Source organism: Neopsephotus bourkii, unplaced genomic scaffold, assembly GCF_033783945.1.
Source record: "Neopsephotus bourkii isolate Nb327-2 ecotype Australia unplaced genomic scaffold, CSIRO-AGI_Nbou_v1 NB_740, whole genome shotgun sequence".
NCBI classification, from domain to species: Eukaryota; Metazoa; Chordata; class Aves; order Psittaciformes; family Psittacidae; genus Neopsephotus; species Neopsephotus bourkii.
In genome coordinates, this window is record NW_026901238.1 from 2,086,956 (window position 1) to 2,108,185 (window position 21,230).

At 41.1% G+C, this 21,230-nt stretch overlaps 1 protein-coding gene across 1 annotated transcript; it reads right to left on the reverse strand.

Moving 5' to 3' along the window:
* Positions 1 to 5,961: 5,961 nt before the first annotated feature.
* On the reverse strand, positions 5,962 to 20,112 carry LOC133212838 (uncharacterized). The gene is made up of 3 exons (XM_061354636.1): positions 20,070 to 20,112; positions 8,856 to 9,701; positions 5,962 to 6,176 (listed from the first exon to the last, which is right to left on the reverse strand). Exons 1-3 carry the CDS (start codon positions 20,110 to 20,112, stop codon positions 5,962 to 5,964), a joined length of 1,104 nt encoding a protein of 367 aa, XP_061210620.1.
* Between the last annotated feature and the right edge of the window lie 1,118 nt (positions 20,113 to 21,230).

Genomic DNA, 21,230 nt, shown 5'->3' on the forward strand with positions numbered 1-21,230 from the left:
GGTAGTTACGAGTATCAAACTCATTAAATGTATTACAAAGTAGTACTTTGGTGCTCCGAGCTGAAAATAGTGACGGATCTGAGTTCTTTTATTTCAGAAATATCTACCACTGCTCACTCACAAAGCAATCTAGAACAAAGATTTTTAGAAAAACACTCTAAAAGTGGGCTTACTACACAACCTGGCCAATTAGGTTTCAGGGTACTGATTTAACCCAGAGCCTCATGACCTTCTTTCTTCTTTAATATCCAGGGATTTTCCCTATGGGAAGGGATGGGAGTGCAGTTTTGCTTTCCCCAAACAGAGAAAGCAGGGACATTGCAGCTGGGCAAGGATCTTCTGCAGTGGTGACACTGGTGTGACAACACAGTACCACAGGAAACTTCTCAGCAGTCTCTGAAGGTGCAGCTTTTGTACAGTCATGCAGCAGCAAGGTTAAAACCAACTTACAGCTCTAAGTATGTTGTATTTTCTGTATTTCATTGGGAAGCAAAACATTTCCAGTGGTGCCAAATCCATTTCAAATTTTCGTACATTAACAAAGTTTAAAAAAACACACAGGAAACCAATCAAGAAGTTCCTCTGAATTCCTTAAGTTATCATCCCACTTTCTAAATCTGATTCTGATGCCCTTGGAGCAACAATTTGAGTGTGTGGGCTGCAGCACAATTTACCTTTTCCTTCCTTCCATCCATCCATCCACTTCCTTTTTCCATACATATCCCTGTGTTTAATAGACTAGATCACATGCATTTTTTTTTCCCATCAGATTGAACCATGCAAGAGATAAGATGCAGAAATATGGGTGCCTTTCATAAACAGCAAACTGTTAAGGAAAATAATTTGGTTGATATAGAACAAAGACAATTTATAATTGCTAATTCATCTGAAAAAAAATTTGCGAAGTCTAGTGTTTAGATGGTGTAAATAGTTGCATCTGAATCAGGTTACCCAACATTTTTATTTAATCCATTGGGTCATTCCAAGGGATCTGGTAATCTGTAAATGTCAGCAAATGAGCAACTTTTTTAGGTATTTCCTTAATTCTTGAAGAAATAAGCTCAGATGTACTTAAATCTTTTCTCCTGTCTCTAACCATTTTACTTAGTTTCTGTTGAAAGTCCCCCCTTATACAGAAACCCTTTAGATCATTTTGCCAATAAGACTCTTCAAAGCAGTGTTGTGCTGCAGTGCTGGGGCTGTAAGAGCATTTTGCAGAGGTGGACACGACTCAAGTGTTCCCAGAGTCATCATCATGCTGCATGTAGTGTCCTTTGGACCTCCTTGCCTGGAGGCAACACAGGAAAGACTTTCAGGGTCTTTTCACCATGCAGTTTTCTTGCTGAGCAAGCAGACCTGCTCTGCAAGCATGAAGATGTCCAAGATCTAAATAAACAAAAAAAAACCCAAACCCAACCCAACACCTAGTACTGAAAAACAGCAAAAAAAAAGTATTATGAACTGATAAAATGGGTACATTTTTTGGGTTCTAAAAAGAAATATATAGCCTTAGGAAGCCTCAGGTTTCAAAGGTCATAAAGATCATTTATTGCTTCTTGCCTTTAAGTGAAATGTGTTTTATGGTGTCTTCCTCTTTCCACCTACTATTTCATAGTGGGAATTGGGCAACAGCTGATATTTACAGGTATTAACTAGATCATGAAAGCAATGGCTCTTGATCCTTCCCTTTGAAATATGATAGGATTCACAGTAACTTAATTAGAAACATGGAGAAATAAGAGCAGAAGAGGCAGTTGACCTCTAAAAACGTTGTGATAAAAGAGCCTATTTTATCAAACAGTGTAAAAGAAAAAGATTTTCTGAAAAGGAATACTGAGATTTAGGAGATGCATTTATGTACCTGACTGGGCCATAGATTCCTGTGGCTTGGGTCAAGACATAAAGTCTGTGTTCCTTATGTCATAAGACAGGTAATAATCTGCTCACTCCTCCACAGTGCCTCTCCTCACCCAGGAGGTTACACACTCATCAGGACATCTGCTTACCTTCCCTGATACAGCACATATAATTCAGCAGGGCCCTGATATCACATATTTGCCACGAGGCTCCTACTGCTGATTTGATGGAGATAATACACTGATATTTTTAGTAGCTGAAGGATGTGGTAGAGGCCTAAAGGCATTAGTGAGTGGAAAAGGCATTGACAGGAGTGTGGAAGCTGCCTTTACTAGCATCAGTCAAGACAGAGCCACCGGCACAGCCAGCCACTAACCTGCTGGGTCCAGACAGCTGGAAAGCTCATGGCTGTCCTGACCTTACCCAAAAAATTTGTCACTGGCCAGGTCAAAAATAGGATACTGGGGTAGATCTGGCTCTGGTCCAACCTCAAATGACCTTAGGTTCCCTCTTGCCCTATCATGGGGATGCTGGAAGTACATGCATATTTATTGCTTATTTAGTGGGGGTTGTCTCAAAGATGCATGCAAAGGCAGGAGAGCATATGGATAGCCCCTGGCCAAAGGTCACCAAAGAGTCTGCAGATCCCTGAGCATCCAGGAGACACTGTGGTGGCACCAGTGACCGGGGGAGCAATGTTGTGTTCCTCTTAGCTGTTGTTTTGGGCTGCTAATTTTGTACTGACCAACCCAACCTCCAAGCACAAAGAATTGTCAGCAGAATAAAGGCAATTAATTAAAACTGTCTGCTCTAAGCTGGCAGGACAAAATTACTTCTGGATGCCCATTGCCATGACTTCTGAGGAGGCTGAAACACAACTTACAGCCTATGTCTCTTATAGGGACTTTTTAAAAAGGGGACCTCCATGTAAGAAGCAAAACTCTGAAAGTTCCAATGTTCTTGGGAAAACAAATTCTTAAAGGAAAGAGACAATCATTTGAGTTGAATATTTATAATGGCTCCAGCTGCAGAGTGGCATTTCTGTCCTTAATTAAATCCAAGGACAAGGAGGAAGGCTGACTTAAGAGGTAGCATTAATGCTAAACTGTCAGTAATATGCGATTGCTCAAGAGCAACAATGGGTTAAGAGATATTCACATCAGAGAGAGGCTCATTACTTTAGTCTTGTGTTGCAGGATTTCAAGATCTGTCTGTTCTGGCAGGGTGCTGCCTACTCCCTGCTGTACATAGGGTTTAGAGAACTGTATTGAAATGTGTTTCTTACTTCAGGCTGTTTTAATGAACTCTTGAAGAAATGAACCCAAATATCAATTACACCTTTCATCCTTGCATGTACAACAGTATCATGGCGCTTTGGTCGTACCAGGATCTGGATTTTAAAGGTTAAAGAATTGCTCATGGGCTATTATTTTTTATTAATAACTTGATTTTTCTTTGGCAGTTTTGAGTGAAAATATGCAATGAATTTTTCAAAGAAAGCCATAGGACTGCTACAGCCTGATGTTCCTTTTTACATCACTCTTTTTCATATAAATTATAGCACTTTGGTAAAAGTTAATTGGTAGGTGGACTCCTTAGGTTCATATCAGTTAGATGAATTATTGTAGCAAGCTGCCATTTGTTTCGAGTTTATTTCTCATGATAAATGTAAATTACTCTTTAAATTAATGACACCATCCTGGCACTTTGTTCTTCAATGTCAACCTTAGGGCAGCCCTGGGAATATTACTGGTGGTTATGGGTACATTTCCCAGCGTTCAGATATTTTGAGAAAGACACCAATCAGAACTGCAGCTTTCTTCCATCAGACTCTTTCATTTTTCAAGAGGTCTCTAAAAAACTTGCAGGATGACAGCTTTTACGCTAATTACACTATTTATTAAAAATCTTTGTCTTTCCATTTTGTGAACACTTTTTTTTTTTTTGACAATGTTCATAAAATGAAATGTGAGTCTGCAATGACACTTCAGACCTTTTTTAAATTGTCAGCTCTTGTGTCAGGACTTGTGATATGGGGCAATACTTTGGTCTGTAGAAGCCACATATACTTCTGGTTCCCATGTCTGGAGGTAATTCCCAGTCTCATACTGACTTCATGAAGGAGAAGGCTTGTCTGCCTACCCTACCTTTTCTGTTTGTACAGGGAAGCAAACATGTTCAGCACACCATTTCTGAGTGAAAGCAAGGATGGGACTTCCACCAGCCATGGACTGATCATCTAGGGTCTTAAAAACATCACTGTGAAACTCAGCATAGTGCTGTCACAGACTAAAGACTCTGTAGTAGCTACAGTAGAAACCTATTGGTCAAATTCATCTACATTTGGGTCGCTGACTTGAATGATTTGGATTAAAAGAAGTCAGTGGGCACTCTTGTGCACAGACCACTTTATAAAAGGGAAAGCATACTGTCCCCTCATGCTGGAGCAGGATTGCAAATCCATGAACATACATACAAATCTGAGACGTCAGTGGGAGATGTTTCACAAAACCCTCAAAAAGCAAAGAAAAACCAGTGAAACTACACACGGTTTGAGAGAGGGCACATGGCAGTACGAGGCCCATGACAACAATGCCAGGAAATACTGCAACACTTTCTCCAAAGGCCGAGTGGTGCCAGAGGTAAAACAAAGGCATGTGAGATCCCAACACAACAACACAAGGGCTGGATCCAGACTGTGCTTGCAACCTTAATTATGACATTTTCTGATATTTGGCTTGGCAGCATTCAAGCGCCTTTTGGGGGACAGAGTCAGACTTCACACTGCTGCTCGCGCCAGCTGAGCTGTGCTGCAGTCAGCAGCCGCCCTTGAGGAGACTGAGTAAGTCTCACTGTGCACAAGCACAGCTGAATCTGGGCCACAGTTACTTCATATCAAAATACATCGCATTAATCAGCTGGTATTTAATTAATAAAAAAGATCTGTCTGATTAAATTTTAATTAAGCCCTTGTTTGAAGCGATGACATTTCGGATGTTGTTGGACAACCTTGCTGACCACACAGATGGCAGGCAATGAAAACATTAGCCAAATATTTTTACCATGACTGGTTGAACAAAATAAAGTACATCCATTATAATGAGCCGTGTTACAGCACAACCCTCTGTGGTACAGCAAGCAGTGAAATTACTACCATAACAGATTGCTGCTTACTGTAACATATGCTGACTCTCTAACTTATTTTGTATTTCTGTGCACAAAAAAGGATATATAGATGAATTAAATTCTTTGATCGGTAATGACTGCTATGAATCCAAAGGTTCCCAAAGAAGAGTACGGAGAATCCAGCAGTTACTATATAATTCAAAGAAGATTATGTTTTTCCCTCTCTGTCCAAAAGAAAGTTATTAAAGAGCCTATTTGGCTAATTCATCAATAAGAAAACAGCAGCTGAAAAAAGTCACCCTCAGTACTTAGGCACATAGACATTCATTGCAGTGACAAAGCTTGAACATAATTACTTAGCTGTGTGCTGTGATGACTTTATTATATGAATCTGCATTAATCTGACTTTGAAATGACAAATTTCACGGCAGCTTATTAGGATATGACTGCTAAATGACTGATATGACAATGACATGTGTAGTAATCATAACCTCCTAATACAGTTGTACTTTTTTATCCCCTAAGATGTAGCCCTCAAGATACTTCAGCTGATTCCAGGGGCCTAAAATCTTTTACTGTATTGTACTGATTATAAACTTGGTAAAAGGTTTTTTTTTTTTTTTTTTTTTTTTTTTTTTTTTTTTTTTTTTTTTTTTTTTTTACACAGAAGATTCACACTACACTGTACCATGAAGCTACACTTGAGGATACTGGTGTTCGAAGTATTGCCATGGGGCTTTACAGAATAATTAAGCAATAACATTAATAGAATAAGACCCTACAACAGTTAGCAGCCTTTACCACTGGTAGGTAAATGCAGGGCAAAGCCATTTACTTTTGAAGTGAACTGCTAGAGTATACTGTTATATGGCTTGAAGCTCTCAGCAAACCTGAGATGTCCCAACTGTTCTCTCGAAACTATCTGTGTGTGCTGAGAACTGTTGTAAAGCCAGAGAAAAGCCTGAAGGTGGGACAGGATTAGGAACAGCCATGGTGCTCGGCCTCTTTGGATGGCACAGAGATGCCACCCTCTTGGTCCCTTTGTTCTGAATGGCCCCTATTCAAGGATGAAGTCAGCTGAAATGCTCCTGTGGACATCAGTAGGTGGACATCAGTAGGTAATGGCTTCAGAGATGGTGGTTCCTCGGAGTATGGAGACATGTACCCTACCTTGGGCTGTGCCTTACTCTTCACTCCAGGGAGAAGAAAAAAAGATAAAGTAGGGTAGCACACACTTAAAAAGATCTAGGTAGGTCCAGTATGAAAAGATCTAGGTTAGATCAGTCCTCTCTAAGGCAACTTTCTTTCCAGTCTCCTCTTGTTAAAAGTATCTTCTGCAAATTGCAAAGAACAGCCTTATGGGTCCAAAACAGCCTGTGTGCCACTCACTGCAAGACCTTTCACCTCCTGTTCTGCCTGCACTCATGGCTGTCACTGCCTCCTCTTCCACTCCAAACATTTCAAGCACCATATTTTGGAAGTTACGTCATGTTGGGTTGCACCCTGTATGGAGTAGGGCACTCCTGAAGCAGCTCACTGGGCTTTACCAGGGCTTTGCAAATAAAGTCACAGAAAGCTTCTGTATGAAGCAGACACAAGGCCTCTTATTATGCCAGGTCTACTTCAGGGGAATTATTTCTATAGTTGAAATTTCCATTGCTGCTGTACCCGTAAAACAGCGTTAGTATCCTCATTATTCAATTAGACAGATACATTGCAATAAAATATTATTTTTTTTGCAGCAGAAGATGAATGATATTTCCTTGAATACCTGCAGACATATTCCCTAATTGTTGCCTCATATATCTTAACCATATTATTTTTGATTTGCAAGTGTAAATAAACATACTGCTTGAGATGATCATATTTCACACCAATTTATTTGAATGACATTAATGAGTTCTCTCTACCAGTGAGACCTTACTTTGAGAGCTAGACTATATTTTGCTACCCATCATTTAATACAAGATGGCTTCTTACCATCGTATATTAAAATTAAATAAATAAATAAAAATCAGCCATAGGAATGCCTGAAAGGTTTTAATTTTGTTAGCTATTTGCATTTGTCAGTTGTGACACCATTGGTGTCTGTGACACCATTAAAAAAAAAATAACAATTTGATTAAAATACTAGATACTTGGAAGTGATCTTGATATATTTGAAGATTAAAATTGCTAACAGGACCCATTTTGCTGTTGGAAGAATTCCACTGTTATGGGAAATTTAATATGGTAATCCTGGAAGGCACAAACAGTGACATTTGGCTAGTTTCAAAAAAAAGACATACATAGAAAGGAGGAAGAGATATGTGTATGTTTTGCTTATTACACTTGTGTTGTGGTTTAAACCCCGTCAGCCATAAATCACGCTGTTGCTCTCTCTCACACACACTCCCCTCCCCCTTCTTGCACTCCCCCTGCTCGTGGAGGGATGGGGAGGAGAATCAAAAGAATGCAATTCCCACCGGTTGAGATAAGAACAGCCCAGTAACTAAGGTATAACACAAATCACTACTGCTACCACCAATAATAATAATGATAAGGGAAACAACAAGGGAAGAGAATACGATACCACCCACCAACCGTTAATACCCAGCCCGACCGAGCACTGACTGATACCTAGTCCAACCCTGCAGTGAGTGCCCTTCCAGGTAACTCCCACTTACATCCCGGGCATGACATGCTGTGGTATGGAATACCTCTTTGGCTAGTTTGGATCAGGTGTCCTGTTTCTACTTCCTCCCGGCTTCCCCTCCTCCCTGACAGAGCATGAGACTCACAAAGTCCTTTGTCAGTCTGAACATTCAATCAGTAACTACATTGGTGCTATCAGCACTGTTCCCAGGCTGAAAGTCAAAACCACAGTGCTGCACCAGCTATTAAGAAGGAGAAAAAATGACTACTACTGCTGAACCCAGGATAGTATCCACCTCTTATTCCATGCCATTCACATCATGCTCAAATCCCACATTTTCGATATACCATCGCTGTAATATATATATACCTACATACAGAGAGAGAGAGAGATCATTCCTTAATGAATGGACCAATCCCTATAAACCTGCTGCGTCCATTCGGTCCATGATGTCAGGTTTAAATAATCATAGAATCCCAAAGGTTGGAAGGGACCTCAAAAGGTCATAGAATCATAGAATCATAGAATAGTTAGGGTTGGAAAGGACCTTAACATCATCAAGTTCCAACCCCCCTGCCATGGGCAGGGACACCTCGCTCTAAACCATATTACCCAAGGCCTCGTCCAACCTGGCCTTGAACACTGCCAGGGATGAAGCACTCACAACCTCCCTGGACAACCTATTCCAGTGCCTCACCACCCTAACAGGAAAGAATTTCCTCCTTATATCCAATCTAAACTTCCCCTGTTTAAGTTTTAACCCATTACCCCTTGTCCTACCACTACAGTCCCTAATGAAGAGTCCATCCCAGCATCCCTAGGTGGTCCCTAGGTCATCCCTAGGACTAGGTCATCTAGTCCAACCTTCCTGCAACAGCAGGGTAACCTAGAATACATCACACAGGAACTTGTCCAGGTGGGCCTTGAATATCTCCAATGTAGGAGGTTCCATCTCTTGTAACAGTCTTTCAGAGCAGGAGAGGCTGTGTGCAGTGTTCACATTCATGAATAACCTGGGCAATAGTGTCCATTCCTAAGTCCACCCCTCGATCATGAGTCCATCTCTATGTTGCATCTGTGCCTTGATGGCCTGAAGTGCCATGGGCCCACCAGGCCCAAAATTATTCACCCTCCCTTTCAGCAGGTTCTGCAACTTGTCGTTGAGGACTCCATACAGCTGCCTTCCATCTCCGATGCTTCCAAACCACTGGAGGGGCCCGGTGGACTAGGTACTCACCCATACTGTCCCACACACCCTGCCACTCATAACTGTCTAGCCTTGGGTAAAACCCCTTGGTCTTCCCATATCGTCGTCCATCCCCAGACAAGACCCAAACCTGACTCTGCTTAACTCTTGAAATCAGATGAAATGATTGTGGGCAAAACACATTCTGTATGTGTGCCAACATGCTGATCCCCATCACAATCATCAGGCAGGTCCCAAGGGTACCCAAAGGCCATTCAAAACCTTCAGAACTCTCAAATGATGCTGCTGTACTTGTCACTGGGGCTGATGTAGCTCTTGTGCTTGCCAACTCTCCCACCACCAGCTTTTCTTTTTCTGAGTCCAGATCTTCCTCCTCTGCCTTGCTGGGAAATGATGTGCAGTCTCCTGCATCCTCCACTTGTCCTGGATGCCCAAGGCTGGACCCAGATGAGGCTTCTAAAGGTCGTATCTTGCTCTCCACATCTTCCTGGGGCTTGGGTTCTTGGGGCTTGGTGGGCAGCTGCTGGGGGACGCTCTCTGACACCACAGGGCTGGCCTCGGCCACGGGGCTTGGCTCCTCTGCCTCCTCCTCCCGCTGCTTGGCAGCCACCTCCTTCACCTCCTCAACTGCTCCAACCTCTTCCACCAGCAGCCACTCCCTCCCGGCCTTCGGCCCCACACCCAACAAAACTTGGTGCTCGGGGCCGCTCTCCCAGGCCACTTTGGCAGCCGCTGGCTCCCGGGGCCGCTCCCCATCGGCTCCCCGCAGCCTCACAAAAACAGAGGCAAGGATGAGGGACAGGACAGTTAAGAGCAGCAGGACAGACAGGTACAAGTCCACGGCCACATTTGTCCCAACCTGCTGCTGGAGTCTGCCTGTAATACAAGTCATTACCATAAAATACAGTGAGAAAAGAACCTTAGCCTAAGCATCACACTTGATAAACACTAACACAGCAAATACTGGGTCTAAGTAAGGTACAACATTCTGAAACTGTGAGATCAAAAGGAACAACTTTGAGAGCCAATAAATCAGCATTGTGATGAGTGACTATCTATCCGGTCAGATCTGTCATTATCTCAGACCCTTCGAGCCCCACTTTGGACACCAAAAAGGACTGTCGTGGTTTAAACCCAGTCAGCCATAAATCACACTGTCACTCTCTAACCCACCCCCCTTCTTGCATTCCCCCTGATCATGGAGGGATCGGGAGGAGAATCAAAAGAATGCAATTCCCACCAGTTGAGATATGAACAGTTTAGTAACTAAGGTATAACACAAATCACTCCTGCTACCACCAATAATAATAATGATAAGGGAAACAACAAGGGAAGAGAATACGATACCACCCACCAACCGTTAATACCCAGCCCGACCGAGCACTGACTGATACCTAGTCCAACCCTGCAGTGAGTGCCCTTCCAGGTAACTCCCACTTACATCCCGGGCATGACATGCTGTGGTATGGAATACCTCTTTGGCTAGTTTGGATCAGGTGTCCTGTTTCTACTTCCTCCCGGCTTCCCCTCCTCCCTGGCAGAGCATGAGACTCACAAAGTCCTAGGTCAGTCATTCAAGCAGTAACTAAAAACATCGGTGTTATCAGCGCTGTTCCCAGGCTGAAAGTCAAAACCACAGTGCTGCACCAGCTACTAAGAAGGAGAAAAAATGACTACTACTGCTGAACCAAGGACAACTTGGTATTTCTAAAACATTATATAATTGCTGCCTGAATACCCAAGTCACATCCACATTCACTGTAGCTTCTTCCCAGAAATTTCTCAGCAGAGTTCCTGTTGCTTTTGCTTCCCAGTTTACACCATTCCCTTAAAAATACAGCTGTAGTTCATCAGCTTTTAAGCCCTTCCACAGTGGTTTTCATATTCCTTTACGCCATGAAAAGATGTTTCCAGGGCCTTAGGTCCAATGTGGCTCTTTCTTGTATTCCTTCTGCTGATGCTTTTGGTGTCACTTAGATTTTGGAGTAGTGTCATGATGTCAAATAAACCAAAGGCTGTGTAAATAAAGGTACCAACTTTATGAGCTGTTGTACAGAAACTGAAAATCTTAACTTCGCAAAGGTTTCCTGTGACAACTCCAGGCATGAGTGATGCAGGAGCTTGTTGGGGTATTAATGGGAGATGCAGGGCTTGGGGTTCAATTCCTGTCCTGTTTTTGGTGGGATTTCGTGCCATTATCTCAGACTCATGTATTTTTAGGTGAATAAGTACATATCTGTATTTTATAGTAATAAGTGCCTGTAACTGCCACCGTCAGGCATATTGGTTCTAAGGGGTGGGTTACAGAATCATAGGATGGTTTGGGTTGAAAGGGACCTTAAAGCTGACCCTGTTCCATGCCCCCTGCCATCAGCAGGGACACCTTCCACTAGACCAGGTTGCTCCAAGCCCTATACAACCTCGCCATGAACACTGCTAGGGATTGGGCAGCCACAGCTTCTCTGGGCAGCCTGTGCCAGGGCATCACCACCCTCACAGTGAAGAACTTCTCCCTTGCATCTATGTCCCCTCTGTCAGTTCAAAGCCATTTCCTCTTGCCTTATATCTACTCACTTTTATAAAGTGTCCAAGACGGGAATTTTCTCATTCTTACTTCCAGAAAATGACCATCGTTGTGTCAAACGCTGCTTCTTTTGGAACCATCTTCATGAACATGTGAGTCAAGCTATGACTCAGTGACCTCCACCCCATTCTCTGCTGCATTTGGTCCTTCATCCACCTCATAATTCAGTCTGGGATATTCCTCAAAAGTGCAAGAAGAGACTTAAATAAATGGGAATGAGATGATTGCACAGGCCACATAGGTTTATTTGTACCTAAACCTGAGAGATCATGCTTGACTTAGTGGACGTCACTGCCCAGCTTCTGTGCAGGCCACTGAGATCTCTCAGTATAAATGTAAAAGCTTCCACCAAACTAGTCCTTGCTTTATGAACCTGCAAGGTTGTTCTTTTAATGTTGTTTATCAGCACAGCATTTCCGCAGGGTGTCTGCATCAACATTCCTGTGCCACCAGCCTGCCCGCTGAAGCATAGTATATTCTCCACTTTATATTCAAGACAGCTGAGTGATTCTCCTTACTTTGAGTGGCACACTGCCACCCATACATTACAGAGAGAGCAAAACTCTGAGGAATCATTGAAGCTAACCTTACATTACATGCATGATGGGCTCACCAGATGTCATTTCTTACATTGTTATGGTTTCATAAACTACACTGACATTGTCATTATGTTCAAAAATTTGATCCTACTCTGCTATTCTTAAAATGAATGATTCTGAAGGTTGTTGCATTAACAAATAAGAGTTTGCAGGAAGGCGGATTTGCAGTAGCAGTTTGTGAATGGCTGGGTTATAACATTTGCTGGAAAATGGCATGACAACTGATTCATTGCTGGAGACAGTAACAAAAATGGCAATGCTAATTCAAAGGTTAGAGGATCCATAAAGCTTTAAAAACAGATTTATTACAGTAGGTGGACTTACTTTGCTCAGAAACTGGAATTGCAGCTGTCTTCCCTGTATTTATGAGACATTTAATTAATCAGTCATAATAAGTACCTTAAAAACTAATTCACTCTTATTAAGATCTACATTAATCTTGGTGCTTTCTCCATTATGGCTTGTTTGTGATAGACAAATTCATTTCAGATACACAAAGAGGGGCAAGTCTTCTCCAGCAGAGCTTGCAGTCAGTATCACCCAGAACCTGTGAAAAGGGGAAAAAGAAAAAAGATGGTGATTATCCTTAACATAAAGGGAAGCACCATGCTTGCTTCCACGTAAGTTGGAAGGGGGAGCTTTGGATGTGGCTGGATGGGAGGTAGGTACATGGGCAGATGAAGCTCATGAGCAGCAGTCACATAGAGTTGTTCTTCGCAAGAAATGGTGAATTTGAAGTAAGAATGTGCAGACACTCTCTGCTAAGTCATTTAAACAGGCACCACAGACAACTACAACTGGAAACTCAGTCTTGCTCCATTTTCTGGTTATAATTACAGAGATATCTGTCAAACCCCTGACCTCTGTGGAAACTGCGGGTACTCCACATCTCTAAAATAAGACCACGACGTCTGCAGGCAACAGGCAAACTCAGAATTAGGTCCGGTTTCTCAACAGGCTTGTCTTTAAAAAAAAAACATGCTAACTTCTGTAGGCCTTTCTTCATTTACATAATTGGGGAATGTGGCCTTGTGCCTTTCCAGAAGGACAAATACCAGGTATTTTGGGTTATTTTCTTTTTGACTTCCTTTCTTGACTGGTTTTCTCCTCCCCTGTCTTGCAATGAACACACAGAGGACTGCGACAAGAAAAGCAGAGACAATAGAGGACCCCAACAGCATACATTATTAACCATGTCTGCATTCTTTAGTGTCCTTGCTGCTAAAATTAACACAGCCTGCATGGCACCCTGCCAAACTGAGCAAAGTGCATGTCATAAACAATACAGGTGGGTGCAACTGGGGACCAATTGTCTGCTCCTGTAAATGTTCCATCATGTCCTTCTTGGCTTAATGACACCCTAGCTAACTAAACTGACTGATTGTTTTCACAGGCTAATAGCAACTCATTTGTCATGAAATCTGACTTTTGGTTGCAATAGCATCATAAATTTTCTGCACTACATGGCATGCCTGAAAAGCAAATGTTTTTTTCCCTTTTCTTGTAGCTATAGTATCAGGCAGACTAATGAAGAATTGAGTCTATTAGGGAAGCTGGAACAGAAGAAGGTACCAAAGTAGGTATCAAAAAAAAAAAAAAAAAAAAATGGGGCTTACATCCCATTTTTTCATTCCTTTCCACCATACTTTGCTCCTGAGGTTTCACTGGGGAAAAGCAGCCTGTGCTTATTTTCTGTCGACTCACATCCTTCATCTCTGAGCTTGATCACCCCTATAACAAACCAGGTGATAGTTCCTTTATCCCAGTGAGCTCTGTTTGCCTTACAGAGGCCACCACTTATTCCTCTTCCAGGGCTTGTCACAGGGCAATATTCCTCTGCCTTTCAGGTTTTCAGGTGCAGTCATAGAATATCAGGTTGGAAGAGACCTCAGGGATCATCTGGTCCAACCTTTCTAGGCAAAGTATGACCTAGACTAGATGTCCCAGCACCCTGTCCAGCTGAATCTTAAAAGTGTCCAACAGTGGGAAGTCTACCACTTCCCAGAGGAGATTATTCCAATGACTGATTGTTTTCAGTGTGAAAATTTTTGTGTCCAGTCAGAAGCTCCCCATCCCTTATCCCTGTCATCCCTGCCTGTCATCCCTTATCTTTCCTATGTGACTCCCTGTAAAAAGGGAGTCTCTGTCTTCTTTATAGACATTTTCAGTCCTAGAGGACACCTCTCTCCTCATGGGACCTGTCCCCAGTTAGAAATAATTAAGGGCTCAGGAGTGGTTTTAGGCTCAACTGCAAGTACTCGCACTGTGTCCTGCCTCCACAGTGGATCAACAGCATATCCCAGCATCCTCCTTTCCCAAATAGCCCAGTTTAAACAATAAAGAAAATTGGGTCCCTAGGCCAGTTGGGAGCCAGGTCTTCTCTGAACAGCTCCCATTCTGGGGGATGCACAGTGCAGGATGTCTAACATGGCTTAAGTATGTTGAGTTTTGGAAGCCTGGCCAGGAAGGAGGAGCAGGAATGGAGAGTTCATGAAGCCCATAAGCAAATACTATTAGATTCCATCCATGTATGTACTCCAAAGGCAGTGAAGGGAGTCTATAAGTCACATAATGAAAAACTGGAGGAGGTACATTATCACTTGTACATAAAACAGAAAACATTATCAGAAAATAACTTATAAAAGCAAGTTCTTCTTTTGCCTCCCAGATGCCTATCCCATGTTCAGATTTTCTCCCCACATTTCACAGGTGCTGATGTAACTGCATGAAAGGGAAAAAATGCTAAACACAATTTTCCAGCCTGGTCTGACAGATAATTCCCAGCCATTGAGCTCTGCTTGTTCTCATCACTGGGGATGAAAAGTAGTGAGGGATACTGAAGATCAGACCTGGAGAAGGGAGGAATTGTTCCCTGGAGCATCTTCAGAAGAGTTAGGGAGCCATTTCCATTCCTGTGCAATACTGCTTGCTCCTGAAGTTCTCAGGGCTTGAATTACTGCACTCATTTCAGGCTCAGCAAACCATGCTTAATTGACCTACACCCTCCAGCTCTGGGAGAGTTTAGGGCTCCCTGGGCAGGCAAAGGACATCTGAGGTAAGAGAGAGATGCTGATTGATGAAGTTAATTCTTTCCAGGCTTCAGGGGCAGAGAAATGGTCCTTAGTCATTGCTGCGGGACAGGGGATTGTCAAATGGAAGACTTGAGCTGCCAGGAAATAAGTATCAAAATTCACATTAAATTAGTGGGATGAATGTTGATTTCAGTCAATCAAAAATAGGATTTTAAAGTTTTACCATACCATAGTATATCCTGCAGTATATGTGTAATACAGGGAATAGCAAATCACATGTAACCACATCACATTTAGCTACACGATTTCTGAATTATCTTAAGAAACCAGAATATTCCATAAGTGTATTCAGGCATTTAGTTTTATCATAGCAAAGCATCAGGGAATTTAAAGAAGATGAAAATTATGTGTGATGGCACTCCTTTAAATGGCAATACACCTTAAGTGTTCCCAAAATATGCATCGTGATAGCAAAGGACTTAGGAGGTTTTCAAGCCACAGAAGCTGAGCAGGTGCAAATGGGTAAAGTTTCCCTGAAGTCTGAGATGTCCCTGAGTTCATTCCAGCAGAGGATCTAAACTGTATTTTATCAAAGACTGGGGAATGCTCATTAGTTTTAATTGTGCTCTATATCCTCCACTCCCACACCCCCACTCCCCCCCAAAAAAAAACAAACCAAACACCAAAAACCAGCCAAAGAAACCCCATGTAATTCTTAAACCCAGACCAAGGTCACTCAAGTTCATCTGGAGAGCAACTCTCCCTGAGAGAATATCTGAAGATGGAGAAGAGGTTCAGTCTGCCTCTTTGCACTGCAGTTTGCATGGGAATGCACAAGGGACAAACCCACTTCATCTGTAGTATTGTGCATCTATCAGTCCTGAGGTGAGCAGGAAGGAAGTGTGCAAAAAAAACCAAAACACCCAAAACCACCACCAGCAACAAAAACCAAGCCAAAAACAAAACTCAATTTATTGCAAGGAAAAAAGGGAGAAAGGGAAAGGCAGGACTTAAAACCTTGTTCTGCCTAGGAACAGGCAAAGCAGGCTATTCAATTGTTTGGGCTTGTTTAAACACTCAGTAAGGATAACAACTTGATGCCTGCATTTCCGAAGCTTGTAGCAAAGGGACTATGCTAGGCATAGAAAGAAGTTGTAAACTTTTTCTATAATCCCATAAGCAACACAATATTTCCTAGTGTCACAATGTTATGCCAAGATACTATACAAATTGCCAGTAAAACTCAATGTGATTAATTATTGACCAAGGTGAAATTGTACAACTTTGAACTCAAAGGACTATATCAGTCTCTTGAATTTCTCAGGTGATTTCAGTAAAATTACACTATATTTGACACTGGCCCACTGTGTCTTCTCTATATTCTTCTCTGAAAGATTAGCAAGACTGGCTTTATGTTCTTGTCATGAGAAACCTCCATTCCTGTCTTATCCAGTAATTGCTAGAAATAATTTTCCTGCAGTTGCCCTCCTTGCTTTTGATCTTTTTGTCTGATCATTCCATTAGTCATTTTCTTCTGTAACATAAATGTCCATTTCAATTTCATTCCTATGCAGCTGATACCTAACTTTACTTCTTATTCCGTACATTATTGCCCTTCAGAGCTCTGGATGAACTTCCATGGCCCTCTACCATTAGTAACTGAGTATCTGTACATTTTTAAAAATTCTTCTCTTTTGTGATGTAGAAGTGAGATGACCCTCACTTTCATCTGGACTGCTTTCCACACATGATTTGCACTTGTTCTGAGCAAGGGCCTTTGTCTCCTGTAGCAAAAGCTACCTATATGCAATCTGGGATGAGTTAATAACTGTGAAAGAAGGATGTGTCAGGTCATCTGGTGCAGCCTTTGCAATATTGCCCTGATTAGAAATTACCTGAGTTGGATTTCCAAGACAGTTTATAATTTAATTCAATTCAGATTATTACTTGGTGACAAAGGGTCTCCAGAAATCTGGTATTTACCAGCATCAGATGATGATGATTTGTTGGCTTGGAAACTTGGTAAACTACAAGCAGGAATACAGAAAAAGGAATATTTCAATGCTTGATATAAAACGTTATTCCACAATGTGGTGAAATAGCTACCTGCCTTGTAAGCTTTGAAAGAAATTAATCCTGCAAATGCTCTTATTGAGATCTGAGAGGAAAATGAAATAGCTATCACCTCACATTAACTCATTTGAGTGGGAAAATCCACTGACAGCCAACACATGTGGAAGAGATTTCCCATACTCATACTCTTCAGATCACCTATATAGAGTCAAATACTGGTGTGTGTCTTGTGAGTTGTGTCTAGTCTTAGGTTTATTCTGATAGTTGTGTTTTAATTTTCTCCCCTGGAAATAGCCCTTTCTTATATATAGCAGTTACTTGTCTATGCTATGCAGAATACTGATCATTATAAGAAAAATCTTGTGATCAACTTTGTCTTCTAGCAAAAAACCCCACCCAATTTTTTTTTTTTTTTTGTCATAGAGTCATCTCTGCCAACTTGTGAATTAGCATTTATTTTATTCATCTAAGGCACAGGTTGGAGAAAGAATATGCAACAGCTCTCATATTTTGTAGGCATAAGAATATATAATATGCTAATTTTGTTTTACTCTGTGACACGAAAGATAACATGTATACAAGTGTGTTTGAAGGATGTTTGTGCCACAAGCACTAAAGAAATTGTGCATTTATTCTAAGATTTTGAAGGTTCTTGGAAAAACATTTCTTCTATTCCCTCATAATATATATACAGCTTTTCTTGGGAACACTTGAACCTTTCACAGAGTGGTAAGATAATCCCTCACTGCTTGTCATGTATTTTTAATAAAGCCTGGACAAAGCCACAGCTGAATTTCTTTATTGAAGAAGGGCTGGGCAGAATGATTTACCACAAGATAGTTAGTAAATTGAGCCTTGGGAAACAGTGGAAAGGATTCAAGAACTGAGCGAAGGTTGATTTCTACATCAGAGTGCAAAGCAATGAACAATGGTAAGGCAGAGTTTAATTTAGTAATGAACAGAGTTATCAATAACCTACTGGTTTTACACCAGCAATAACAATATAATTAGATTTGAAATCAAAAGATGGAGATGAAAAAACTCAATTAGTAAGATAAAAAATGTAAATTGTGGAAAGTGCAGTTTACTGGATTAAAGGAAGTATGAAAGGTTAATTGGGAGCAAGAACTGAAGGAAAGCTATTAACAAGAATCTGGAAATGTTCAAAACAGTGCTGGAAAAATTGCACAGTAAAGCTGGGAAGCACACACCTAGGAAAGAAAAGGAAATTACATACAGCCATCCCTCTCTGCATAGGGAGGAAAGATATTTTTATAGTAAAAATTCTGTTTATGGTGAGCATAAGGTGGCAAAACATGCAGGCAGTGAGGAGCTTCACTAGAGCTTGGGTACTGAAAGCTCATAATCTTCCTCCTGAAAACCCCATTGTGATGATGTCCCTTGCCCTAAATGGGGTCCCTGCACTGCAAAACACTTTTGCTGGGGTGGGGGCATGTCCCACATCTGCTTCTGGCTGCTCCTTCATACTGGGAGTTTGCACCATCTCACAGAAATTAGAAGAGAAGGATGGCCAGCTGTGCTGCACCCAAAAAACTGCAGTAGTGACAGCCGCTGTCTGGGGGAAGCAGCTCAGATATGTCAAGTAGTTCAATTTTTAACTCACCTCCTCTTACTTTGTTTCCTTACCATTTTTCTTAAGACCTAAATGGCTGAAGAACAGAGGCAAGTTCAAGGAATGGAAGATTTGAAGCTTTGAATCCACCTTTTAAAAAAACCCAACAGAACAGCAAACAAAACAACAAAAAGTATCGCCTTTCCCAAAGCTGCCCAAACAAACAGTCTTTTCTGAATTGAAATATTTCGCAGTAATACTTAAAATTATTTTTTTTACCCTATGGAAAATTCATTTAATGTAATGTGGGAAAAATCAAGTCATGGCTGAACTGAGCTTTCTGAGCCTCAGCAGATGAGAAAGGCAAAACATTAAATCAGTCATGTTATGCTTGTGTGGGAGATAAATCAGTTTTATTGTGGTTTCCATTTGGCTTAGAAATGAGCCCTCCTGGATGACTGGAAATGGACATAATGCAGACAGAGATTACAAAATAAACTTCCAACCTGGCCATGAAACTCTAAATGTAGTTATGGTTTGAATTTGTGGACTGTAACTTTACCACAAGTACAAAATTGCAAACTTCTTGTTTCATAAGACTTGGCTAAGAAAACATAAGGTGCAGATTCACTTCAGTCATGAAAAGAAATAAAAAGTAAATGTTCCCTGTAACTCACACATTCTGAGAGTTACTTTGCAGGTATTTTGCATGCTAAGGTGCACTTTTTAAGTTTAAAAACCTCAAACTCATGGAACTAGTCTCAATGTTTGCATAAAGAAGTACTGTTTCTGATGACAAGAATTTATGATGGATGCCTCAAAGGAAGACTAGAGCCTAAAATAAATAGATGGGGAAAAACCCACTCCACAAATGAGGTTTTACCTTCATAACCAAGGATTGCTTTGAGTAGTAAAATGTGGATTTTCATCTCTTCTGCAGCATTTGTGTTATGACTAATTGAAGCCACTATGGATATTCCTAATAGTGATCCTAGCCACTAATTCTAGGTCTTGACATGTTCTTAACTTCACTGACTCACTGAAGAGGTAAGCTCCACTGGGAAATCAGTATTTTGCATATAAAAACACTTGTCTTTTTAATTTATTTTAGTGTCCTTATGCCGTAGTGTTGATATGGGGGAAGTAGAATTTCCCGTGCTGCCTTCTACAGGCCATTTGTTACCTGCTAAACACTGATATTCTCACGCCATTTGCTTCTTTTTCTAGGTAATTAGTCCTCACCCTTTCAGCCTCTAGTCACCAAATCTGTTCTTTTCAAGACAGAATCCTTCTTTTTTTTTACCCCCTTTCCTTGAATTCCTGCTAATTTTGCGTATTCCCTCTACAATGAGATATGCCGGCCACATTCCAGGTGAGTCTTACCGATGCTAAGTTCAAGTTTTTGATACTTTTTCTGGTCCACCATTCTGACCATTACATGTTTCAACGTAAACCTGCCTTATGAGCCAGAGAGAAGTATTGAGCAGATTTTGCTATTATATCTCTGTGCAGGTTACATTATTTAAAAAGGGAAAAAAGAAAATTGATTGCATTTAATTATTGATTTAAATATTAATTTACACATATATGATAATTTTTAAATGCTCTCCAAATGAATGAAATATGATTTCCTGGATTCTTCTGTAATTTGTGCCAAAAGAAGGAACCGTAGTCATTTTCCAAATGAATTGCCTATTTTGTTACAGAATATTTTATAAGTGCTCAGTGTGTCTTTTCAGCCTATAGAAGTTAGTGACTGTGGAAAGGTGGAGACTAGCATTTGGGCATAAATTAAACTCATTCAAACATAACAGCTACATTAAATTTTCTCTTTTCCTTTCACATTATGAAGCACTTTGAAAATTCCTTTTGACATCTTATTAAAAGGCTGTGAGAAGCAACTTTCTTCTGGCTTTTCCTTTGCACTAGTAAACTTTTTATTTTGCAAAGTTTTGTCTCAAGATATTTCAGGCAAGGCTGTGCCATATTTTCTATTAACTTTAAACATTCTATTCATAACATTAATTCTGTCTTTTTTTGCACTGTTGTACAGGTTTTCCTATCTTGACCTTAGGAAGCCAAGATGAAACTGGAAATTAAAGAGACCTCCGTCTCTAGAACTGCAGCAGCTCTCAGAGCTTCTTGCATGGAGCAGGAAAGACCCAGCTCAGTGCTAGAAGGAGAGTAAAGCACATAGTAAAATCAGAACAGACTGTTTTGAAGGCAAAAGGGGTGGGCAGAAATAGCACATTTTGGAGATAACAACATGATATTTACTTGCATGGATGAAGAAAAATTAAAAGTGTTACTGTTCATCTATCTAAATGCTTCACAAACAAGAGACACACACAAAGGACCAAACCTATCAAGCAGTCTGGTTTGCTTCTTAATCCACTGGTCACCATACCAACTCCTCAAGCACAACTTCACACATCCTTTGGTAAGAAGCATGTACCACACATGGCAGTAGCTTTGGTACATCAGATGTATCAGGGACAGGTGACCACTCCTTTTTCAGGTTGACACCTTCCAGGGATGCTACAT